General features: G+C 40.7%; 1 protein-coding gene across 2 annotated transcripts; it reads right to left on the reverse strand.

Moving 5' to 3' along the window:
• Positions 1-480: 480 nt before the first annotated feature.
• Positions 481-25,468, reverse strand: LOC134437025 (lymphocyte antigen 6D-like). Of its 2 annotated transcripts, none has more exons than XM_063186454.1 (4): positions 25,171-25,468; positions 3,462-3,521; positions 3,031-3,120; positions 481-1,881 (listed from the first exon to the last, which is right to left on the reverse strand). In XM_063186454.1, the coding sequence occupies exons 2-4, from the start codon at positions 3,517-3,519 to the stop codon at positions 1,697-1,699; spliced, it is 333 nt and encodes a 110-aa protein (XP_063042524.1). In that variant the 5' UTR covers positions 3,520-3,521; positions 25,171-25,468; the 3' UTR covers positions 481-1,696. The 2 variants fall into 2 exon arrangements, with proteins under 2 accessions (XP_063042524.1, XP_063042525.1); XM_063186455.1 differs by lacking the exon at positions 25,171-25,468 and adding an exon at positions 14,530-14,870.
• Positions 25,469-27,218: the final 1,750 nt, after the last annotated feature.

The raw sequence follows: 27,218 nt of genomic DNA on the forward strand, positions 1-27,218 counted from the left end.
AATGGTGCAAATCTGGGCAACACGCATGCACACAGCGAAATTACATTGCATACAGACAGGGCCGCAGACATCTTTATACGGGTCCGGGACAAAATAATCTGAAAGGGCCCCCTTTCATTACAATGTCATGAGGATCCAATTCTGGGGCCCCTCACTCCCAGGGCCCTGGACAACGGACACCTATGCCCCCCCCACCCTCACCGCCCCTGTTGGCTTCCCTCTATACCGATGTGCTCAGCATGGGGCATCACAAACGGGGCCCATTTGAGAAGACTTTGCAGATGACAATTGAACGAGGAGGAGGGGTTATACATACAGTATTCATGCCTGAGTATCTGCAGCTAGTATATTTGTGTCTATGGAAACTCCATTTTGAATTGTGGGTACAAATCAAGAAGTAAAATGTGTCTATGTGTTTACCATAAGAAGAAGGACAACGTAACAACATTAAACTCAGCAGGAAATATAAGCAGGCTAACATTTTCACAAAAACTACGGTACAGCTTTTATTTGTTATGAAAGAGATACGTAAAAAACAGAGCAAATTCTATTACACAATGACGCTATCAAATTGTGTGCGGGGTTGTGCGTTTTTTTTTGGCTCAATAACACAGTTCGCATTATACACCATGTAAACATTTGTTTTTGTGTTGACATTTTTGACATGTTTCCATGCACCACAGAACAACATTGAACCTTTTTCACCCAATGGGGATCATAGAAACAAACAAAAACAAATGTGTGTGTAGTAGTAGAAGTATTCTTACAGATGTAATTACAACACTAGTAGTGTGATATTACAGCCATCTTTAAAAAAGCACAGCCTTCAAATAGAAAAATACGACACAAATAATTAACAACATTGTCTTTGTTTTTCTTTAAGTGTGCAAAATTGAAGAGTAGACCACAGGAACGAAACAGTGCAAATCTGCAGTCTGAAGTGAAAATTACTGTGCACAGACACAATGATAGGGAAAGGTGGAATAACAGGGCTCATTCAAAGGATTAATAAACTGTGATCAATTGTTTGTATAACATTGTAAAAGCAGGCATTTGAAGTGTTTGACAGATACAATAGTTCAAAAAATAAAATATACATTTTTAACCCAGGCTGGTTGGGGATATTCCAGGTCGGTATTGCGATGGAGAACCTATAGTAGGTAAGTTAACTCATGGGTAGTTGTAGTTAATTGCAGAAGTTATACTTGTAAGTCACAAGGCTCTCATATAGCTCATTTAGCAACATCACTACTTCCTTCGAGTTAACTCTCCCTAGGTCTAAGCAAGTGATTCCCAACCTTTTTCTTATGGAACCCATATTTTGTTTCTTAAGGGACTGTGAAGTTTGTTTATTTGTTTGTTTTGTTTTTGTTTTTGTTTTGTCACATACTGTACATGAATTAAGTGCTCTCATTTATCTAACACATTAATTATATGAACATCATATCGTCTGTTGTAAAGGTGGTCGTCTTCAATATAGGCCTAAAGTGCAGGGGGAAATCCTTGTTAGTGTTCATAGTACGGCCCTTGGAGGACTTTGTAAAAAGTGGCCCCTCGAATGAAAAAGGTTCACCACCCCCCTGTATTAGATGATGAACCACTACCTCAAGGTTAACTCATTTGGATTACCTCTTGCATAAGCCAGGTCCTTAGCATACTTCCCTGTTGCATCATAGGATACAGGCCATAGCTCAGTTTAGGACAGCACGAAGATGGAGGCCAGGGGCACCAGCAGGAGCAGCAGGTTCTTCCCAACCGTCCCAGCACCGTTACACAGGTCCGTGTAGCAGCAGTAGGTCTTCACCTTTATCAAAGGTATCTCCACATCACACTGAGATTTGTGGCCACAGGATTTTGTGTATACACCTTCAATAGCAGTCGCTAAAAAAAAAAAAATTAATTACATTACATTACATTTAGCTGATGCTTTTATCCAAAGCGATTTACAAAGCATTGGTTACAGTCCCAGGAGCTTTACAGGGTTAGGTGCTTTCCTCAAAGGCACCTCAGCCATGGAGTGCAGTAGGAAGTGGAAGGGTGAGAGTCGAACCTGCAACCCTCTGATTTTAAGACCACCTGCCCAACCAGTCGATTGATAAATTTACTTGCAATGTGTCTATTTCAAATAGGTCGATGCCCAATATAAAACTCAAAGAGAAATCTTAAAGCAACCTAAAATAATATGTATTATAATTAGAGATGTACAGGATCCAAGATCCGGTTCCAGATCCGGCAGGATAATAGGGTTTTTCAGACTATCCGGATCCGGCAGGATCTTAAGCAGTGGATCAGGTATCCGGATCTGGGGCATCTCTACTTTTTACGTAGCCTAGGCTTTTCAGTCAGTCTTTCACAACCCCAATCGCTGCATGGAGTGAAAGCCCTTTGGAAGCGGTCGTTGAAGGCAGTGTGGCAGTAAGCCAATGAGTCTTAAAAATAGATTGCGCCAACATAATAAAAAGGGCCCACGTGTGCGAGTTGGCTATGTGTTTCAACCCTTTCGTAGAATATGGTATCCGGTTCCGGATCCGGCAGGATCTTAAGCAGTGGATCCGGTATCGGTCAGGATCCAAAAAATCAGGATCCGGTGCATCTCTAATTACAATGTTTGATATTTACAAGGTTTGATTTTTTTCACCTGTAAGAGTGAATTCATTTTGCTGCCCTCTATGGGCTATACACGCATATAGCAAGTTTGAATGAGTCTCTTCAACGAGACAATACCAATTCCAACCTGAAGGGCAAAGAAGGCAGATGACTATCCAAACTTCCATCCTTGATTTGAAATTGTGGCCTCTCGCTTCACTTACGCCCCGCTTCCGTGGAAAAAGCAAAGTTTTCCCGCAGTCAGCTAAGGCACAACAACTTTTATCTCGTTTTTGTGAGATACTGAATTTAACTTCTATCGTTAATGACCTCTTGCAACATCATCATAAGGCCATAAGCACAAGAGAGGATGGAAGGTTACATTTTGAAATGGACAATTAGCATTGCCTGGCTGAAATAAAAAATATAAAGCAAAACACTTACCTGTTTTCAAGCAGACATCAACACCGGAAGGACACTCGGTTGGTGTGTCAGTGCAGTAACTGCCAGCACAGGTGTAACACCTGAGGAAATCTAGAGAACGAAAAGATTAACTGCATTTCTTGCGCAATATTATTTTTTCCCTTGAAAATGATGATAGGGTGACAGGGTAGGGCAGTGACAACATGGACAGGAAATCAGTTGGAGAGAGAGATGGGGCAAGGAAATGAACCAGGCAAGACTCAAACCCAAGCCAATAATGGCACAGTTCTATCAATTGAGTCACTGCACTTTCTCCTTTCTACTGTTGAAACTTGAGACATGGTGCTACCACTCACCCAAATAATAATAATACAAATAACAATAATAATAATACATTTAAAAACAGTAGGCCTATATTACACTAGGTATACTGGATATTGCATCAGTTTTACCTGCTGTGGACAACATGCTGGCAAGGACCAGAATGGTGACTGCAGACTTCAGAGACATTTCTGCATGGAAATCAAAACAGACAAGAAAGAAAAAGGATATGTTAAAATGGTCATCATTTGACTTCTTTTCATTTCTCATGTTAATGTGCGACAGAGAGGGACAGTGGGCCTGTGTCATATAGTATGGCACATACGATTTCACTAGAAAAGGGAAACAAAGCCATACAAGGCACCAAGACAGAAACAGAAAAGTGTTTCACTTCCTCAAGCTGGTATTCTGTGTGACTCAAAACTGAAGGTCAAGGGACGGTCACACACTGACAAAAGGTGACACAGGGTCAAAATGAAACAAAGGTTCAAGGTTATCTGACTATGGTGACACAACTTGTATCCGGGTCATTGAACTTTTTAAAAGTAGATGTCAGGGTAGCATCACCGCAGCTAATGCCACTATTGTTAGAAGTTAATGCATCAGTTAATTTTACAACCGGTTTCACTTACATGGACTTTTTTTTTTGTAAAACATGATAATGATTCAATTCGTATAATAGAACATTGGCTGAAGTTGCGCCAATTGACTGCTACCAAAGAAATAGTATGTACAGTATAATTGAGCCAAATCAGACCATTAGCTGGAACCATTTGATTCAATGATACTGCTAGGTATCTGCGCAATTTTCATTGTTAGTGAAAATGATATTGGAAATGGGGGGGCGGGGGGAAGGCCCAAAATTATAATCTTTCATAGGGCCCAAAATTCCTGGCGGCACCCCTGCCTATGTTATAACCTTACTGTCACCAACATTGTAACGGTTAAGTCTTAATCTGTTACTTAAGGCTCTTGGTGATGTCATAGCAATGTTGGTATGATGTAGTTGAGTATTTTCAGCAAACAGTGAAGACTAGGCCCGCCGGCGAGCCCATCTGCAGTAAGAGGCTACAGGAGAATTACAGCCAATTTCAACATGTAGTTGCATTGCCCATGCTACCCTTAACTTGACAGTACCTGATGAAGTGACATTTTTATTTCTGTTCATCCCTTTCTGAGATCTGGGCCCTTTTTTTTTTTTTTTTAAAGGTCTTGACATACTCCAAATATCATCTCAAAAGTTATTCAACACCAGCAAATACCTCACAAAACAACAATAACCTTTGGTATGGTTGGTATGATTTTTTTTTTCAAGTGAACAAACTAAGCCCCCATAAGAATGTCCAGGATCTCCGAAAGGGCTGAAAAACTGCTGTGTCTTCAGATACTGACAAGTCAAGCATGAGCAATACAATTGCATGTTGAAATTGGCAGGAACTCTCCTCTCAGGAGTACTGGATTCCTCCATCCTCCATCCTCATCCACCTTCTTTGTTTCCTCCATGGGAGTAGAGTCATTCACGGTCATACAAAAGCCAATAGTGCCCCAATTTAGGCCTAATAGTACAGATAAAAAAAATTCAAGAAATTTGGAAGGAAGGTATGGAGGAAGCTCCTGAAGGAAAATATTGAACTGTAGTAGGCACATGAAGATATTTATACAGTATGTTCCAATACAAGTAGCTTTATACATTTTTCAGTCATAAATGGGTCACTTTCATGGTATGGCTCAGGCCATAGCATCTATACACTGTGTGTTATGCTACTGTATGTGCAGCTATACACTGTTTGCGGTATAAACAACATGTAAACTTAAGAGGAAAAGGAGGATATCAAAATGAATAGGTCTATATGCACCATTTTGTAGTATTTATATAGCCTATATCTTTTGCGTATGGGTAGCCTCTCTATGGTATGCAAGTCTCTCACTCAACTAGGCTACTGTCTGTGGCAGCTGATGAAGACACGACCAATTACTTAAGTAGATAATGAACTCATGTCATATGCTCCCCTGGCCAGCCTGAGCAGTAACCAGGGGCAGGGACCGGCCCAGGTCAAAGTTGTCTGGAAATGTCCCTCCTCTCATTTCATTAAATGTAATGGGGTCGGAGTCTCGTGGGATCACCGAGCAAGATGGTCGCATAGGAGGAGCGCTCCCACAGACCCACCACATTTACCCTTAAATTCGCTACTTATATGCGTTTCATCGTTGTGCAGTTTTTACTAAAGTAACTCTGACCACTTATAGACTGTTTACATTCGGAATTTGTGGCGGAAATAATGGCGACGAGAACAGCTAAGCAAAGTTCCAATACACCAGCGGCTAAGCTAGCTGGAACTAGCAAGGGAGACAGTGAAAGTGTGCTAGCTTCCATGCAGCAGTCATTCGACAAAGCTATGAAAGAAATGGGAAGAGTTGGGAACCTTCTGGCGACCCTTCAAGCTGAAATTTCTGACATAAAAGAAACCAGCGCCGGGCTTCGTACAGATATGGACAGCGTCATGCAGCGACTGGATGAAGCAGAGAGTCGCATATCTCAACTGGAGGATGAGAATGTCCAGCTACGACAAGAAGCAAGTAAGAGCACTAAAGACTGTGAACAGTTGCGTTGTGCTGTGGAGGATGCGGCGAATCGAGATAGACGCCAAAACCTGCGGCTTATTGGGCTGAAAGAAGGACTGGAAGGGAACAAGCCTTCCGAATGCGTGCGAACCATTATCTCCGAGGCTTTGGGGATTGAACTGGACAGGTCCGAGCTGCAACGAGTGCACCGCGTACCGACTGTAATACCAGATGACGCCGAAGATGATCTCCCACCAAGACCAATTGTCATCCGTTTCTTAAGTTTCTTGGAGAAGGAGAGAGTGCTGAACGCCACAAAACGGAAATACAAAAACAAGGAAGGTGTAAACTGGAAAGGCTGTCAGTTGTCATTTTTCCCTGACATGACGAGAGAAACGGCTGCGAAGAGGAAAAAGTTTAAGGATGTGAAAGATCGGCTACACACACTGAACGTGCGATTCACGGTGGCTTTCCCAGCAGAGCTGCGTTTCACTTGGCAAGGGAAGAAACTGAAGTTCACGGACGACAAAAAGGCAATGAACTTTCTTGACAAGCACACGCAACGGCAGAGTACAGAGGAGGGGTCTCCTGTTCATGAGTCAGCTGACGAGTAGCCTAACTTCGGAATTCACAACGCAGTAAGGAGTGTTCTATATTTCACGCTCTTGCCACTGAGCGTTCCAAGGCATATGGACAGTCACAAGCGTGAGTAGAATGGACAATTGAACTGCGTAGTCCTAATGCCATTGTAGTCCATTGGTTTGAAAATGTGGTTTCAGATGGCTTTACACAAATGATTGGTGATCAGGTCAGGGTCAAAAGGATAATTGTAGTAGCCTATAAACGATGTTATTAATGATGCTTTTGGAGGGTAATGGGTGGGGAGGGGATTATTGGTGACCATCTTAACGTGCCTCATGGGCCTGTTTTGTGGGGGGTATCTAAAGGTAGATAGAGGGAGAGTGGGGGGTTTGGGGTTTACAATTTGTGTTTTTTGTTTTGGGTTTTTTTTGAAGAATGTTTGGTTAATTTGTGTGGATCGGCAGCTTGACAGCACCTCTTTTTTTCCTTCATGTTCTGGTTTATATTACTTAATATCGCATATGCAGCTCACATACACCCCAACACAGTCTACTGTAGCAAGCTTATTTTCTGAACAGATTTATTAATGAGTAACTGTGTTAGGATAATATCTTGGAATGTTAATGGTTTACATAACCCCATAAAAAGGAAAAAATGTTTATCATACTTGAAGTCACAACAAGCTCAAATAGCATTTATTCAAGAGACACATTTGATTGAGTCAGAGGCAGCTAAATTGAAGAGAGACTGGGTGGGCCAAATATACCATAGCTCATATAGTAGTAAAAAACACGGAGTTGCCATCTTAATACATAAAAGTCTAAATTTCAGTGTTATTAAGCAGCAAAAGGATGATGAGGGGAGGATTATATACTTGCAAGCTAAAATCAATGGAGTACAAATTACTTTATGTAATATATATGCCCCAAATTAAAATAATCCAGACTTCTTTCATAAAATTAATAAACTAGTGGGCAATGATGGGGCATACCCGATGATCATAGGCGGGGACTACAACCAAGTTTTGGATGGGGCCTTGGACAAAACTACCTTCTCTAATATTGTTCCAAAAGACAGAATGGCTATTGGTCTTCTGATGGAAGATATGGGTCTTACAGATATATGGAGGCTTGTTAACCCCAGGGATAAAGAATACACGTTTTATTCCCATAAACATAAATCACAATCCAGGATAGATTATTTTTTAATTAGTAAAGAACTTGTTAATAATGTCGCAGACTGTTCAATAGGACCGATAGCGCTTACTGATCATGCAGCTGTACATTTAGGAATATTGATTGGAGCAGAAGGCAATAGAGGAGGACGGTGGAGAATGAACGTTTCTATGTTACAGGATCCAGTTTTTTGTAGCCAGCTTGAAAAGGATATTAATAATTTTTTCTTGGACAATATAGGTTCAACGGATAGAATAGGTACAGTGTGGGAAGCTTCCAAAGCTTTTATCAGGGGGAGGCTTATAGCTCAGTGTTCTGCAAAGAAAAGAGAACAAATTAGGAAACTGAAAGACTTAGAAACCCAACTTAAAGAATTAGAGAAGAAACTGGCAGAGACACATACTGACGTACTGCTAAAAGACATCTGTGACCTTAAATTTCAAATAAATGATATTTACAATAGAAGGGCAGAATATGCTTTATTCAAGCTTAAAACTACTTATTACGAAAGTGGAGAAAAAGCAGGAAAGTTGTTAGCCAGGCAACTACGTCAAAAAGAGGCAAGTTATACTATTTCGGCTGTTAAAAACAAGAAAGGGGAATTGAAAACTAATACAAGCGATATTAATTCAGTTTTTGCGAATTTCTATAGTCAACTGTACACATCAGAGATTGACCCTGAATTGAAAGAATATGATGCCTTTTTTTCTAAGATTAATCTACCACAAATGTCGAGTGATGAAAAAGAATTACTTGACTCTCCTATATCAATTGAGGAAGTTAAAAATGCAATTAAATCAATGAGGGCGGGAAAATCACCTGGCTTGGATGGCTTTCCCTCAGAGTATTATAAGAGATTTAGTGGCATTCTTGCTCCTATATTGACAGAAGTTTATGAAGAGTCTTTTTCAGTGGGCAAATTGCCAAATACATTTAATGAAGCGTTAATCTCCTTGATTCTTAAAAAAGATAAAGAGCCTGAAGATCCAGCTAGCTATAGACCAATCAGTCTTATTGATGTGGATTGTAAAATCTTGACAAAAGTACTGGCAACCAGATTAGAGAATCTTTTGCCACAACTAATACATTCTGATCAGGTAGGCTTTATTAAAGGGAGAGCATCCTCTGATAATGTTAGGCGTCTATTGCACCTAATGCATCTCAATCATAACAATAGCAATGCAATGGCGGCCATGTCATTGGATGCGCGTAAGGCCTTTGATATGGTGGAATGGGGCTTTCTATATCACACTCTTAGAAAATTTGGATGTGTAGAAGGTTTTATCAATTGGGTAAAGATTATCTATTCAGACCCAAGAGCTGCAGTGATAACAAATGGAATAATATCATCTTTCTTTAAGTTGTCACGAGGAACAAAGCAAGGAGATCCCCTCAGTCCATTACTCTTTACACTATTCTTAGAACCTTTGGCCTGTGCAAAATGTTTCTTTATGCAGATGATATTTTGTTACTTCTGGATGACCCTCTGTTGTCAGTTCCTGAGTCTTTTTCAGAAATATCAGGTTATAAGATAAATTGGGAAAAGTCTGAGCGTATGCCGATATCGAAAGGATGCAGTCAAACTATAATGGCATTATTCCCGTTTAAGTGGGTTCAAACTGGAATGAAGTATTATATCTAGGTATTAGACTTAACCCAGATTTGGCTAATATAATTGAGATGAATATGTCCCCTCTGCTTAAGAAGATTAAGCTGAATTTGGAAAAGTGGAGGATGATTAACCTAACATTATGGGGGAAGATCAATGTGATTAAAATGATAGTCTCCACTCAATTTAATTATATCTCAATGATGATACCAATACAGATTCCCAATACTATTTTCAAGCAATATAACAAGTTAATCACAGAATTTTTGTGGAATGGGAAAAGACCAAGAATTAAGCTTCAAAAACTATTTGCCTCACGATATGTTGGTGGAATGGCCCTCCCAAATGTGGAATTATATAATATTGCCTTTGAGATGAATAAAATGGCAAGGCATTGGGGTACCGGTGGTTCCCAGCCAGGGTGGGTCAAAATTGAAGAAGGACTTGTGTGCCCATCTGGTATGGTGGAATACATGTCACAGAAAACACAGGCAAGGGAGGCTAATTTAATCCTGGATCATTCACGATGGGCATGGGCAAGGGTGCATAAAATGTTGGGGATTTCACAATATAAACAAAGCTACTCTTCTTTATGGAGTAACCCCTCCATCCGTATTGGTAAAAAGGTATTTCTATGGCCAACTTGGTTAGAGAAGGGTATACGTACTGTCCAAGATCTATATAGAGATCAAACATTCATGTCTTTTGAGGAACTTAAACAACAGTATAACTTAACTGACAAAGGGGATTTCTGGAGGTATCTACAGTTGAGAAGTTCAGTAGGAGCTGTTTTTGGCTTAAGAAGAGAGAACAAAGAAGAAAATGTGATGCAGGAGTTTTTTAATGCTCCGCCTATTATACACTTACACTCTGCCTCTGTTTTCTACAACAAAATGTCAAAAATTCAAACAAAAATGTGCGAAAATTTAAGAATTATCTGGCAGAAAGATCTTGATACAGACATTGATGAAGAGGTGTGGGAAAGTATTATTTCAAATGTGGGAAGGGCTACAAGGGATGCCAGGAATACATTTATTCACTACAAAATTGTACATAGGTATTATTTTACACCAAGTAAGTTATGTCGAATGGGTTTAACAAAGGATGATAAATGTTGGAAGTGTAACAAAGAGGTGGGTACACTTCTCCATGCATTATGGGATTGCCCCTTGATAATGCCCTTTTGGAAGGCGGTTTTGAAAAAAATTGAGGACTGGCTCAGTCAACCTATACCAGAGTCTGCACAATTTTGCCTTCTAGGAGACAAATCATTGATGCCAAAGGGAATTCCAAAAGCTGAAGGTAGACTAATAATGACAGGTTTTCTGGTAGCGGCCAGAATTATTCTTCGTAAATGGAAGAGCCCACATAGACCAGAAATCAAAGAGTGGCTTCAACTTATGTCAGAGACAGCTGCCNATGAGGTCATGATTGCAAGGGTGCAGAAGGAGCCAAGTAAGTCTAGTCAGGCATGGGTGTACTTTGATTACAGTGTTGGTGGAAATTCGTAGGGGATTTGTGGTGTGATATGTGATATGTATTCTGAGTGTGGGTGTGTATATGGATGTGTCTGTGAATGAGTAGTTGATGAGTGCTGTCATGTTCTGTTGCTGCCGATGTTTGTTTGTGGGGGGGGGGGGTTTCTTTCTGTTTTTGAATGTCATTTGTATGTATTTGTGTTGTTGTTATTAAATCAAAATAAAAAAAAACTTTAATGACAAAAAAAAAAATGTAATGGGGTCCAAATACAGCCCTTCACCCTCCCTGGGCCCAGGACAACTGACCTCTTTGTCCCCCCATCAGCAGGTCTGAGCAGTAGTATCGACTGATATGAATTATAAATATAGGTCGAATACTTTGAATAAATGAGGACAGTATTGCAGATAAATCTTCCTTTACAGGGATGTTAAAACCGCACCAAGTAGTTTTGTTTTTTTCAGTTACTTTGTGTTGCTCTATAATAAATGTGCACAATGACCTTTCACTTCTACCACTTCTTTCACTTCTGCATTTTTTTTTATTATTAGAATGGCCACATTAAACTTTAACTACGACAAAGGTGTTTTTTTTTTTAAAAAAACAGTCATCAGCAAAACTGTACGTCTTGCAAAAGGTGGCATATGTAAGCGCCAGCAATTTTTAAAAACTCTGTAGGCATACCTCTCCTCTGAAGGGAGTAATGAGTGTAAACTTTGCTTATCACTGTGATGTGTTGAACAATGAACAACTCTTACAAGTCACTGATTCTTGAGAAAGTGGCTAAAACTGGTTGTAATCTTGAAAGAAAAAAGCGAAGTGAATTACAAAATAATATGGTATATCCTCGTAGACAAAGGTCTTGGCTTTTCAGAAATGCACAAGGCCAATCTCCCCATTTTCCATTTTTTTCAGAAATCAGGTTTTTCTCTGATCATACCTTGTTTTTTGTCAACACCGTCAGACACAATTAAAAGCAATAAAAAGTGTATTGATTTGGTTGCATATGTATCTGGAGTTTTTAAGTGATTGTGTGTGTTTTTTGGTTCACACATACGCCTTTAAATGTTGAAAATTCACTTTCATTCTATTTTAATACTGCTACATGTTTTCTAATTTAAAAATATGTGCTGTCAGACAATGCTTACTTAATGCCTAAATAGATCAAACAATTTTTTGTAATTTCACAAATATTCGTGTAGGCTTAAATTTGCTATTACTTTGATAATTCAACAACTACAAAGGAAAATTTTGTAAGCACATTCATTTAAAATGTCCAAAACTCCTTCTTACGGTGGTGACTTAAGAACTGACGGTGGTGACAGTAATCTGAAGGTGGTGAAAGTGACCTAATTATTACCTACATTTAGCAAAATAAATAGCCCTCTCAAGTCAATGACATCTAGCATAAACACTTTATTTTTGTGTGTGCACAGTATGTTTGTGCATGTGTTTTTTCTTCATTTGTTAGATACTCTAGGAAGTAGGCCTAGATTATTGAAAATGTGGCATAAACAGGTTTTAAGTTGTTCAAATCCAAAATATAGAGGTGTATTATGTAAGGGTTAACGTTCGGCGAGAAGGTCGCTACCGTGGAATAGCAGCACGACAGAGAGAATCTTTAGACCCCGACGCAGAGCGGAGGGGTCTTGTTCTCTCTGAAGTGCTGCTATTCCACAAAGCGACCGACTCGCCAAAAGTTAACCCGCTTATTATATGGATATACTTAAATGATTCACACATGGCGGGGACATTTCTTTAGGCCTATTTAATGTTAAGATTATTGCTGCGCAAAACAAAACAGTGCCGTTGTGGAACACCGCTAACAGCTAGGTAGCCAGGACAACAGGTGTTGTCTATCAACTGCTGATTAACTTGAGTCTTGTTGAAAAGTCGCTTTAGCAGTGAAAAGTCTTGTTGCCATTGACAGCGGTCTGTTATAGACCAACCCGTCCGTTATCGAAAAATAACAGACGTGCGAACGTTGGGGAGCCCCGTTTAAATGAATGGAGCATTCGACCGATTACGTCACACCAAATAATAACATAGATGAACGTCTTGGCTGTGCAGTGAATGTATTGGCCAAGCTCCCCATGTTTCATAAAATGGGCTCTTTCTTAGTTTTGTCACCAGCGTCAGACAGAATTAGAAGTAAAAAAATAAGTTTACTGTATTTAAGTGAATTACTTTTACAATTCAACATAATTGTAGATACTTATTGGAAGCATATTCTTAAAGCTTGTCAAAAACATGTAAAACACATGCTTTTTTGTGAACTACATCAGATGTCACCACCGTCAGGTTTTGTGACAAAAAACCCTCCAAATGCACCTCAGTGGAGGCTGGAGTATAAGTTTGGGTCACAATTATTACTAACATGTCTGGTAATGTTTCATTAACCAGCACAATTTAGTAAAATATGGAACAAGATGATGAGCGGAACAAAATCTGACGGTGGTGACATCTGACGGTGTGAGACAAAAAAACACTCTTTTACATATTGTGCATTTTTTGCTCACATTAGCCACTTCGTTTTCGCTCTGTTTCTTAGGGGCTTCATGACGCTTCTGAAAAAGTATATATAATTAACATTAATGTAACAATAATACTATTAAAACCCCCGACGGTGTTGACAGTTTATGGTTGGGACAGTACCAGTGTCCAAACAAATTATCAAATTGAGGAGAAATTAGTAAACTTACAGGAGCTTCAGTGATGGTGAAGTACTCAGTAGATCTAAAGGTTTGAAAAGGGGTGCTAAGTAATGACAATGACCTTGCGCATACCTGATTTTATTGTCTTTTTTTTTAAATCTGACGGTGGTGACTAATATGCTGGACACACTTTCAGAAAATAGTAGTAAATATTGCTTTACACGCACTATGTGCTATCTGCAGAACCACTTCAATATGGACTTTCACAACAGGGTGATATTATTCAATAATATCAGAGATTTTTACATTTTAAGTCAATTGAAATGATGTCTGTCCTTGGTACAACTGTTTTTACAGGGTGTGTGCAGGTTTATAGCCATGAAAAGTGATAAAATTACACTTAAATATTTCAAATGACTGTACATTTATGTAGCAGACCCCTGTGTCTTTACCTGGATTCATTTTGTTCATGAAAATGTAGTTTATTTTCAACAGAATTGGCAGTTTATTGCAGAGACATGTTTTAGCCGCTTTCTCAAGAATCAGTGATGTATGTGATCACAGAAATAGTAGAGTAGAGTGCCATTTATTGATCCCAGGGGGGAATAATTAAGTACTGTAGCTGTATGTTATGCAGTATAATGTTATCACATTAGATTATGCAATGCCCATAAAGTAGGAAACCTGAAGACAGTACCTACAGTAATATTCCACCACAACTACTCATGAACCACCTGTGGTGAATTATGGCCTAACCTTAACCAACCTAAACAGGGCTCCTCTGAACTAATGTTTTCATCACCAGCCAAAATGGCTAGCAGATGCTGATCTTACACACTCACTAATGGGTCAAAGTGGCTAGTAAGAAGGTGTTTCCCACCAGCCACACTGAACTTTTACCAGCCGGTTGGCTGGTGTTAATTTAGAGCCCTAAACCTAAATAAGGGAGGCTATTATGAGCAGTAACCAATGATTTCATCACATCGTTTCCACTTCATGCATAACAAAAACATTTAAGGATGACTTCTCATAACTCATAACCTCCACAATGTTAATATAAACACCCACAAGAAGACAGATAACTAGACTAACACAAAAGTGACAGTTTTGTCAAGGCGGTAAAAAAGTCTAGGTTACTTACTGTACGTTCAGGTAAGAGTCAGACTGATGAACAGTTGTTGAACTAATTAAAAGTGCACGATGCAAAACACACTGAAGTTGAGGCACGTTCACTCTAGCTAAGTGAGAAGTGATTCTGATGTCAAAACAACCAAGTAGCCCAGATGTGATGGAAAAGCACAGCCCACACAGTAGAAAAAAAGATGACACAAGTCAGCTTCAGTTCACCACTGACCAATTACATGGCAGGAACATGTGAAACACATGAAGTCATGAGCATGTGACACTGGTGACTTTTGGGCTCAAGCGCTTGCCTGTTCCGTTAACTCTAATCTCCCAAGTTCACACGCGGGCACGAGGCACGAGAAGGAAAAGTCACACAGTATTTAAATTTGCAGCGATAACATGTTTCCTTATGTCCCTCCCTAAGGGGAGAACGAAACAGACACTTTCATGCTTGGAGACACAATGGCTGGGTGTGCTGAGATCTCGACCCATGTACTAGGTAGCTGATAAAACAATTAAAGTAATAAAAATAGGAGCCAACTCCCAAAAATGTATATGGTGCTTCATAAAAAAAGGTTGTTCCACTGACTGAAAAGAACACAGTCTTGATAGAGCATCTTCTAAAGGGGTCCAAGGGGGTATATAATTGAATGTCCGCTCCCCATCACTGGTTCCTGCAATACCATTGTTATGCCAAAGCTTACTTCTTGTGTTCCTCTGCATATCCACAGCTTGATAAATGTCTTTATGAACAAAAAGGCTCTGCTAAGTGCAATGTAATACAATTACTGGGTGCCCTACTTGCAGTGATGTAATTGCAGGGATGAGTGTCTTGTGTATCGTAACTGGAGGGTAGGGCCCCTAAAGAGTGCCAGTCCAGATACAGTAGATCAGAATAGTAGCTAGCACCTACAGCATATCGTCGCTGATAGGCAGAAACCTTTCCATTGTTTTTTACTTCACTATTTTCAACAACAACAAAAATTCCTTTCAACAGTGGTTTGTTGGTTATTAAATACTTTAATACACATATTATCATTGAGACTGGTCAGTGGTACTGATTTATATTTTATAACTTAATCAATAAAGAACGAATATAAAATAATAGCCTAATAAAAAATAGTAGAGATACAAGGTTTATACTGGACAGCGAGCACATAGAGGTTACTGTAGGCCTGTATTACATTGTGTTGTGCTGTGCAGATCTGGTGCCAGGATTTGTGGGTAGCACAAGTGTTTTGTTTGTGAATGTGAACCCTAAAATGCATGTGGTAACATGTAACAAGTATGTGCTTAGGGTAGTTAAGGTGACCACCTTGACTAGGTCCTCAGACAAAACACAAATGTTGTATTACAAATATACTGTAACTATTTTTTATATCATATTTCATATGCAACTGCACAACATAGCCTTTTGTTTGACATCCCTGCCATAAAGGTTAGTGTGTGGGGTTGTTTTAAAAAAAAAAAAAACTTTGAACAGCTGTAGTTTGCTACATGCTTGGCTTCCTGTTTGTTTAAAACCAAGAGAGGATGTGGGAGAAAGTGCATACAGAAATGGGAACACTTCTGCACAGTTGGCAGGGGAACCGACTAGGTTGCCAAATCGCTTGATCACCCAATGTCACAGTGCTGCTGTGGCCCATTATGTCATTTTTCTTTGTATCTTTTCTGGTTTTCCTGTTCAGATGGTCAAATGTAACAGTCCTAACAAGGGCGTTCAACCTGTGACACACATGGCAAATGGAAACCAGAAATGGACTCTGAGAGTGCAGACCTCTGCCAAGGAAGCTGTTTGATAGAACATTTTGATTTTACTATGTCACAATCTATTTTTTATTTTACGTCTTTCTGGCTTCTTTTTGTAGAGTTAGAACCTGGAATGTCAAGATTGGCCCTGTCTCCAATTCAATTTGCGGTCACTAGGGGCGTCTAGATTGATAGGCCAGCAATGGTGTGGAATCTTTTTAAAAATCCTGGTTCCGGTCCGTGATCTGGATCACTATCAGAATTGAATCTCTTGATCCTTGGGTCATTACCAGAGACGTGCGGTCAGGGTAGGCAGGGTAGGCAGTGCCTACCCTGGGATAAATGTCTTAAAAATAAAAACTAACACGTGTTTTAAAAAAATATTCTTCAGAGTTCACATACACCACAATAACATTGATTCAGCATAAATTATGAGCTGTTTAAAGTACAGTATACGCAGGACAACGATCAAAAACCTAAGTAATCGCACGAAGCAAAGCGCTCAGGCTTGGGCAGGTTGCCGTGGCAACGCGCAGTCCCGGCTGGTAGCAGAGACAAGCAGCTTTCTGTGAAAGCAGAGCTTTCGAATGCCAGCCAGGCAGCCCGGTAAGGCTCGCTTTTCCTCTGCCTAGCCTGCCTTCAGTGCTGTCAATGTAGAAGTTTGCGCATGCGTATTAAGTTGTCTCATAGCTTGTCAATGGGACTAAAAGCAGAGCCTTTAGTCTGTGGCGGGAGTATGTGAGCCAATCACAGCGCCCAAAATGAAAAATTGTTACAATTCAGGTGTAATAACTATGCAATAGCCCAGCGAAGACACTGCATTCAGCACTCTATCGAAGACTTTGGAAGTGAAATATCGGCAGCTATGTCAACAATTGCACATCTGAAGTGTTTTAGCAAGCTGGATTACCAGCAGAAGTTGCTCACCATCAATCGAGGTAGGCCAACACCTCCTCTTCGCGATTTATATCAGCGCAAGGGGCAGAAAATAGTACGTACATTCCATCAGGAATGGTATGAGAGAAAAGAGTGGCTCTGCGGGTGTGATGTTAGCAACCGTCTGTTCTGCTTCCCTTGCTTGCTGTTCTCAACACAGCTAGCAAGGCAAGGCTTGTTCAAACTCTAGCCGTACAGAAAACATGGCATGCAGTCTTTGGCGTTTTGCCTTTATTGCAAAAAAGCCGAGAAGTAGCAAGAAAGATGGTTCAGATGACAGGCAATAGCTGAGCCGTTTGCAATCGCTGCATTGTGGAAATATTCAACATCAGATGGGTAGCAGCTTCAAGTAGTTTGAACACACTGGGACAAAATATCTTCATCATGTCAACCACCCCGGGCTTTTAATGGAACTAGCTTGCATGGAAAACATTCTCGTGATTCTGCTTTAAGGTAAGATTCATCTAATTATTAAGCTGTGGGTAGCCTTTTAACATGAACATGCTCAAGTTTGTCGTGGTGCCTTTTGTTGATGGGTCAGGGAGGTGTTGACATTGAAGATTGGTTGTGCTGTGGACACGAATAGACTGTGTGTGTGTTATTATGGACGCGAGATTGTTTTTTGAGCGTACGGCATGAATTCATTTTCCCAATTTATTATGATGATGACTTGCGATGCGTGAGGTGTGTGGAGCCTGTTAGCAAGTTGACGTGCAGCTGTGTTCTTTTGAAGTGCACGGTGTACGAGATCAACGTGGGGGCGGTGGGGCTCGCTCGAGTGACTGGGATGGGTGCTCACGCACTCAAAAATTGACTTGATTTGAAACACCTTGCACAACCGTTGCTAAAGTGTTTGAGAATACAATCACGCACAAGAATGAGTCTCAGAAGTGTTTTCGTTGGTTTACTCGATGTACCAGTATTTACTGTCTGAATGCACGGCTCATGTTTGTTGAGTTCGCAAGCAACCCGCCCCCTTGCCAACTTTCCTTCTTGTCTGTGAGTGTTTGATTAGCAGCACAAAATGCGTCAATGAAGCAGGAGCTGTTACCTAGGTTGGTTGATTGCTAAATGTAAATCGTTTCCCCTCACATGCTATGGTGTGATTCACAGTTGGTGAACTAGACATTTTATCTTCTAAACAACAGGCTACACTGCCACCCTGCATCCATGTGAAACACCCTGGCATTTGCAACAGAATAAACAGAAGAGGAGCAAAGGCAACTGCTAAAGCCAAAAGTTAAAGCTTTTCCCCCAAAATGCTGTGATGTTGTAGCTTTCTAAATTAGTGTAAAATGTAGGCCTACAGGTCCTTAAAGCGATGGTTCGGAGTAGAATCACCCTAATGCCATTTGAACCGTGACACCCATCCACCTTTACACCCGAAGTGTTTTCTGCCGCAGGCTTACATCAACAGAGTTGCCGTGTTATTCGATGTTTATTCCGGATAGCTTGACTCAAGCGCATATGGATCCTGGGCACCGTCTCCAAACTTTCCCCACAAAAATAACATGTCATGACACCAAACTTCTACAGTATAACAAATGTGGTTTGTACTCACAAAAAGATGAATTTGAAACTTTGTACATAGTCCAGGAGTTTATTAGTAACAACACACGAGACGATTAGCTTTTCTGCTGCTAAACATCCGTCGACGTCACTTCCTCCAGCTGGGACTTTGTTGATGGAAACAAATACACGTGAGTCCGGAAGGCGGAAAACTCAAAAAGACAGCTTGCGCTAAAACTAGAAATTAACCACTTCGGATTTAAATTTTACCACGTTTAATAAATAGAAGACGATGCCACACTCGTGCATATATCCTGGCTGTGGACTAAAACACAAACCTTACAATAAAGAAAGTTTCCATGAACTGCCAGCTGGAGGAAGTGACGTCGACGGATGTTTAGCAGCAGAAAAGCTAATCGTCTCGTGTGTTGTTACTAATAAACTCCTGGACTATGTACAAAGTTTCAAATTCATCTTTTTGTGAGTACAAACCACATTTGTTATACTGTAGAAGTTTGGTGTCATGACATGTTATTTTTGTGGGGAAAGTTTGGAGACGGTGCCCAGGATCCATATGCGCTTGAGTCAAGCTATCCGGAATAAACATCGAATAACACGGCAACTCTGTTGATGTAAGCCTGCGGCAGAAAACACTTCGGGTGTAAAGGTGGATGGGTGTCACAGTTCAAATGGCATTAGGGTGATTCTACTCCGAACCATCGCTTTAAATGTGTACAAAGTAGGCTATGGGTCCTTGAGCTACCAATTTGCCAATTTGGCAAAAAAAAGTCTAGCTGGCCTTTTCAAGAAATTGAAATTATGCATTTTCACTTATTGTTTCAGATGTAAGGTCTACTGACACAATGTCCAAATGTCTAATAGTTTAGCCTATTTACTTATTTAGTTATTAGAGCTGTGGTGGCTAAGCACTGATGGCATTTTATATTATAGCCTACTTTATATTTACAGTATTTAGAGAAACATAGGCCTACTAATTTGTTGCACATTAAAGACCTTATCAGCATACTAGGTGAATAGGCCATCCAAGCCATACCTTGTGGCATAAGGCCTCTCTCACACTCACACTCACACACACACACACACACACACACACACACACACACACACACACACACACACACACACACACACACACACACACACACACACACACACACACACACACACACACACACACACCATGTTACATTTCAGATCTGCATGAAAGGGGGTACTATTTGTTCAAAGTTTTTAGTCTTTTATAAACGTTTTTAGCTGATAGTGACTCTCCAGATTTGGTTAAAATGCAGGAAATTGCATCTAAGAAATACATTTTTTTCTGGGGGAGGACCCCCTGACCCCGCGCTAAAAAATACACAAAAAAATATTTATTTTCTATATTTACTGCCTACCCTACCATACCCCTCACTGCACGTCAACAACTCCACAAAGTTTCGTCCAAATCCTTACCCATCTGACAAACAAACAGACAGACAGACAGACAAACTAACCTCCGAAAACATAACCTCCTTGGCGGAGGTAACAATTCTGCACAGTTTGAGGAGGGGGAGCAGAGATGGACAGATCTGTCTCCCTCCTCCTGAAGGCCACAGTGTTATTGCACAGCCTTCCCATTTGCCATGTTTCACTGCTGGGTCATTCCACGCCAAATCAACAGGAGCCTGCACACTTAGGTCTCAAAACATTCTGAAAATATTACTGAGTGTACCCATGGTACTTAAGAGAAACACTGTTACTTTATTTGAATGTAAGATGTATACTCTCCATGTTGCAGCCAATTTCACTGGGGGAGGGGGGTGCCCATTTTGTTCACACTCTTTTTTTTTGTCAAAGTTCACAAGCCCGTAGCTCAAGAACTAAACCATGTAGGAAGCTCAAATTTGGCATGCTGGTACATAGATAGGAATAGTTTGTTGCAAAACTGTCAGTTTTGGTCTGTATGATCCTGCGTCGTCATGGCATTCCCTGAAAGATGATACAAATTGTACCGGAGTTTTTGGCTGTGCTCTGTTTAGGCCTTCAGAAGACATATTTGTGCCCAACATAGCCTCATGATTTTTTCCCCTTTATTGACATGGTCTCAGTATGGTTCGCTTGTGAGTCCTGACATGTTGCACTTGTGACTAGGTGTAATCACTTTAGGAGAGCTCTAGAGGACCAGGTGTGATCAAAAACCCTAACGGAACCAAAAAGAGCAGCCGTTTCTTTTTTTTAATACACTCACTATATGAACAAAAACAGAAATGAGTCCTTTTGCCGTCCGCTCGCCGTTCGCTTTTTGGTCCACTTAAAGAGAAATGAGTTTGGTTCACTTAAAGGGGACTAAGTGTGAAAATACCCTGAGATCAAAGTTTATTTTTGGAGCTATTTTTGGTAGAGTGCCCTAGCTGGTGCACCATTTTGCTACAGCTCCCTAGCTGAATTAATCGTCCGGCCGCAATGTTGGGCTGCACAGAATCTCCCTCTCTGCTGGCATTGGCTTACAACTTGTACAGGGCCGGATCAGAGTGCTTAGCGCACCTCATTTCTGTTGAATCAAACGTTTAAAGCGTCTTCAACATAGCCTCTGTGTTTGTTTGGTTTTCCAGTTTATAGTGTATAATATAAATGTAACAGACCTGCAAGGGAGTTCAACCTTGACACTGACCTGACATGCATGGAAAATGGAAACACGAGTGCACAGTTGGCGGGAAAACAAAGATTGCCAGATATTGGAGATAAATAAGATATATCTCACCACAGCAGATATATCTCACCACAGCCTTGTTGCACAGCCTTATCTTTTATCTTTCATGGTTTTGAGATACACAAAAGACAAAATGTGTGAGACTTGCAAGGGACTTCGACTTTGACTCTGACATGACACAGAGGACAAAGCCAGAAAACTTTGGCAGTGTGCAGTATATTAGATCCCAAACACGGGTCAGGGCTTTTTTTATTTCAACATTTCATTCTGCCAAGAGTGCTGGGGGCATTTACGCATTATACTAAACATTTATGTAAACATGTCTTCTACCGTGTACTTTTCAAATTATTTCTCAGGGTGATGGTACAGAGACATTAACTTATCTAATTTAATCTTCTTCATAACATACTGTAGTAGTAATAGAGTAATGTTAAAGGAGAATACTCCTACCCCACTTGACACTCTGCCTGAATTAGCATTAGCATTTTGGTTGGAGTGTGAAGTGGGGTACTCTTCTCTATGACTACACTATAGCCTAACTACTTCATTACAACTCACCAAACACCACAATTTCAGGTGTTCATAACATTGTGGGCTGGGTTTAGGCAAGATACTGGTCATTTTTTTACATTCAATTTTTAATATTTTCAATATAACACTGCTGTGTTCCATGTTGTTCATATTATTTGTAGAGCCAGAGAAGCTTTCAAACAACATCAAAACCATCTCTTCATGACATAAATGGACTTACATAATCAAGGATGAATATACAGTATAGTGTCCTACCCTCTAAGTTAAAACGTTAATAGTCTGTATCTCCCCTAATAGTACCAGACTCATGCAAATGCAGTTCTGGGGTTCCATCTTGTCATTAAAGGGGCACACTAAGTTAAAATCTGAATCTAAAATGTCAAGAGTGATATGATCTTGCTTGCTTGCTTACTTGAGTGTCTATACACCATGTGAGTCTTATATTGAGTATTCTGGTTGCCAACCTGAAGTATGACAACAGAGCATAACCTCAAAACACAGAAAACATACAATGCTGTCCTCTTGAGATGGAAATACAACATGATCTCACAGAATTCCCGCGAAATGAACACGTACCCTTGGAACACAAAATCTGTGGCAGTTTTGTGGAAATGCCTAACCATTATGGTATAATTTTGAGGCTAGGACACAATAGATAGTTTCTAATTTTCGACGACGTGAGAATGTCCTTGGACACAGTGCAGACTGTGACAGGCCAAAGAAAGAATCTTTTGTGCTTTTCTATCAGCAGTTGAGATGAGCAACTGTTTTTATGTGGTTGCACATGGCACCAGAAAAGTGTGTGAAAACCTGCTGCTACTACCAAACCTGCTGTACGCCAAACACAATTTTGTTGCCTTTTTTGACAAGGGCAATAAAACACTTGAACTTGACACACACACACACACACACACACACACACACACACACACACACACACACACACACACACACACACACACACACACACACACACACACACACACAGCATATTGTCTCAATTAGTCGCTCTATCTAAAGTAAGTATAAAACCAAAAGAGGCCGGCAGTCTTTGTGGTGGTTGGACTGCTGGCAGGGCGTTCTGTATGCCCTGTAAAAGCTGGCATCCCCAACAGCCCTGTCCTGACAGGAGGGGAGGCCTCGGGAAACAGGGGGAGCCAAGAGTAGAGCTCTTACAGTGTTTCTCAATGCTTTTGTTTTGCCAAAGGACCACTTTGGCTCAATTTTTTTTTTTCAGTGACCACCTGTCAACTGAGTTGATGGTCTTGCTCATGCTAGCGATTTTTAGGCGCTGAAAACTCAGATGCCGAAAGCTTTGTACAGGACTTATTGCTTATAAGCTTATTGCTGTTAAAGTAAAGTTGTAGATGTGTGTAGACTTCCGATGATACAAAGTCTATGCTAGCTGGACTTTGATACATTAACTACATATGCAGTTCTTGCTTCAGTTGCCTCACAGACCACCAGTGGGACCCAAGACCACACTTTAAGAACCACTGGACAGGGGTTCCCAAACTTATCCATGACAAGCCCCCCCCCCCCCATATACCAGTAGATCCCAGCCAAGGCCCCCCTGTACATGGGTCGTGCCACAGTATTTTCTGGTCTAGGCCTGTGAGGCAGTGCCTTTCCATAATTAAAATAAATCCCATGATAGTGTAATGTTCAGAGATGTAGGCCTAATAGATTATAATGATGGGGATATTGTTTATCTTCTTTGTGGTTTATTTTGTTTGTGTTAGTTGTACAGTTTATTCAATTATTTGTTTTGTTGTGCTATACTTTTCCTGCCAACCTACCACGGCCGACCACCTCCTTGTGCCCCCAGGGGTGCCCGGACCGCACTTTGAAAACCGCTGCTCTAATAGAGGAAACTTGGACACTCTCTCACTTGTTCACCCACACAGACTTTAGAGATATTACACAAGCACACATTTGCATTCACTGCACCCGTTCCACCATTCACACACTCCTGTTTTCCACTGAGGAAAGAATTGCGTCCTCAATACATTGTTTTGGGTGAGGGGGGGTTTTCAGATGACTCTGACCTGGGCCCAACCAATGCTGTCAGTGGCCCTGTGGACAGCTTTTTACTGGCGTCAATTCTCATCAAACTCAGCCTTATTAAATTCTTAATGTCTTGTTTTTGTTGCTCATTAGTTAACGGGACACTGTGTGAGATTTTTAGTTGTTTATTTCCAGAATTCATGCTTCCCATTCACTAATGTTACCTTTTTCATGAATACTTAACACCAGCATCAAATTCTAAGTATTCATTATGACTGGAAAAATTGCGCTTTTCATACATGAAAAGGGGGATCTTCTCCATGGTCCGCCATTTTGAATTTCCAAAAATAGCCATTTTTAGCTGCAAAAATGACTGTACTTGGACCATACTAGAAAATATTTGTTTAATACTTAGTAAACTTTCATGTAAAGATCAAATTTGGCAATAGGCAGCCCAGTTTCAATAAGCAGCATAGTTGCACGTTTTTGACCATTTCCTGCACAGTGTCCCTTTAATACATTGATTATTATTGTGTCCTTCCAAATGAGTCAAGGTAGTATGCAAGAACAGATAGCCTATCACTCAGCACTCAGATAACATAGGCCGCGGTCCAAGGTGGCCAATCCTCCACAGTGATTATTAAAGATCCTGTTTCCTATTCTGGGTCTGGAAGGCACCGCACCTTACCTCATTCCACCTCTTCGGTCTATTCTCGGTAGTCTACTCCTAGTAGAGAGAGTGCACCGAGTAAAAAAATATATAGGCCCTATAAAAAAAAACAGCATTCGCCCGTCACTTGCCCCAGACAGAATCTAGCCAGCTAGTGCACTTGTATGATGAATTTGGAAATGGGATGAGAAGAGAAGTTTTTCGACAAAGACGACGCCGTCGGCAACTGATAGCCTTGGTCTATAAAAGAACAGACCAAGGCTATCAGTTGCCGACGGCGTCGTCTTTGTCGAAAAACTTCTCTTCTCATCCCATTTCCAAATTCATCATACAAGTGCACTAGCTGGCTAGATGGTCCATTGCTCAAATCACGAAACGTTCTCGATGAACACCTTCATTATTTTCCATGCCTGCAGGATAACCGAACTGAACTAATTCACCCGACTCCAAATCGCGAACGGGTCTACAGCCAGTGCTCTACAGTAGGAGGCGCGGTCACCAAAGTGTGTTTGCAGAATCTTGCGAAGAATCGCAGTGTCGCGCCTTACCTGATATCTTCTTGCGTTCTCTGCCAGTTCCAAATGGCTCAGTCCCTCTGTCCTCGACTCTTGGCTTTGCTTTGACCAACTCCGACTATTTCGGTTTAAATCAAGTAGCTTGTTGAGACAGTAGGCCTATCCCGTGTTCTGTGAGGATACGCGATGGTTCCCGTGCGCTCTCGTGTTTTGTTACTTTGTGATGTTTAAATTTGGCGTGTTTTTCTAAGCTACAATCCACTCAGTCCATGGCACAACAGCGTCCCACGTGTCACAGGATTCCGTCTGTCGGAGTCCCCCCTCCTTCTCTGAGTTGGTTGTGTCCACGGCCATTTTTTTTTAAAGAAGTTGAGAGACAAGTCAATGAACCGCCACAGATGCTGTTACTGTATGTGGCACTCAGATGCCTAATCTATGTAGCCCATATAGGCTAGGCCTAATGAACCAGTTTGTGTAAGATGAAAGAGTCCAAAGCGGTTTCACAATAGGCTACCTAAAGTGACTTAAAATGGACAATAAGCCATGTTTTCATCGTCCATCATAATGAAAGTGATTCATTATAGCCTAGTTATATGGGCCTACATAATTCAAATACTAGCATGCCAAGTGAATTACAAATATGAGTGAAATTGTAGGCATATTTGGTTAAATGTGTTTATTTTTGAATACTGCAGTGTCAAGTCAAGTCAAGTTTATTGTCAATTTCTTTACATGCACTGGTCATACAAAGAATTTGAAATTGCGTTTCTTGCTCTCCCATGCAGACATAGACTAATCTAGGTAAGGACATAGACAGTATAGACATAGACAGTACTCATACATGGACATAGACAGTATGGACGTAGACATTGCTCATACAGACATTTAAAGTGCAAGACTGGACAACAGAAGACTTGTAGAGAACATACATTAAGAGGAGGTATTTTGTTGTTCTTTTTTCTAAAAGTCCTTTATAGCGTTCTGACATAGTAATAGTAGCATTTGAAGAAATAAATAATTAAAAAAAGGTTTTTATTAAATACACCAGCAGCAGTATGTGTGTGTGTGTGTTTGTATGTGTTTTGTGTGCGTGTGTGCGTGCGTGTGTGTGTGTGTGTGTGTGTGTGTGTGTGTGTGTGTGTGTGTGTGTGTGTGTGTGTGTGTGTGTGTGTGTGTGTGTGTGTGTGTGTGTGTGTGTGTGTGTGTGTGTTTAGTGCAGGTAGAAAGTGCGGTGTGCGTCTGTGTGTGTGTACCTGTGTATGTGTGTGTGTGTGTGTGTACCTGTGTATGTGTGTGTGTGTGTGTGTGTGTGTGTGTGTGTGTGTGTGTGTGAGTATGAGTTGTGTGTCAGTGTGTGTATGTTTGGGTTTACTGCAGTGACAAACAACACTGGAGGCACTCGGGTGCAGCCCGTTATACAATAGTGCTGCAAACAATCAGGTCCACATTATCATGCCAGTATCTAGGCCTAGCCTAAAACGAATTTGATGGCATTTACCTACTCCCTGTTAATACGATAACACGGGAACAATATTATTCACCTGATCTAGATCCATATGTTTTGGTCCATCTGCATTTAGATTTGGAAAGTTTAGTACCTTTAAACACTCTTTGTTGAAAGTCGGCCGATGCCTATTCAGTGACAGCCTGTTACACAGTGTGTCCTATACTGGTGTCTGGAGACATTGAGAATGGACTAGGTCCGAAACGTCTGTTTCTCTAGTTAACCTCTGACTTCTGTTGTAAAATTTCGGCTACAATATACTTTTTCACACAAGCCTTGTGTGCGCCTCCTTTTTTCATTATCTTGAGTGATTACTACTTTTTGGGAGTGCACGCACCAAGCAATACACATAGTGTAATAACAGGTGTTAAGTGCAGGCGCAGATGCCGACCTTTGTTTTTTTTGTGTGGCTATACTGGTGCTATAAAGGACCTGCAGGAAGCCTCCCTTACGAAAATGGACCATGGTTTCACTATGAAAATGGACCATGATTTTACTATGAGAACTGAACCATGGTTTTTAGTTTTTTGAGCACGGTAAGCCCATGGTTTAACCTTGATTCAACCAGGGTTTGACT

This window comes from Engraulis encrasicolus, chromosome 21 (genome assembly GCF_034702125.1).
Source record: "Engraulis encrasicolus isolate BLACKSEA-1 chromosome 21, IST_EnEncr_1.0, whole genome shotgun sequence".
Taxonomy (NCBI): Eukaryota; Metazoa; Chordata; class Actinopteri; order Clupeiformes; family Engraulidae; genus Engraulis; species Engraulis encrasicolus.

What these genes read in the sequence shown, in the direction of transcription:
- LOC134437025 (XM_063186454.1), bottom strand. Translation starts at nt 3,519, where the DNA reads ATGTCTCTGAAGTCTGCAGTCACCATTCTGGTCCTTGCCAGCATGTTG. An exon ending in CAGCATGTTGTCCACAGCAG is followed by an intron (nt 3,121 to 3,461) that starts GTAAAACTGATG and finishes TTCGTTCTCTAG; the next exon opens with ATTTCCTCAGGTGTTACACC. An exon ending in TGATGTCTGCTTGAAAACAG is followed by an intron (nt 1,882 to 3,030) that starts GTAAGTGTTTTG and finishes TTTTTTTTTTAG; the next exon opens with CGACTGCTATTGAAGGTGTA.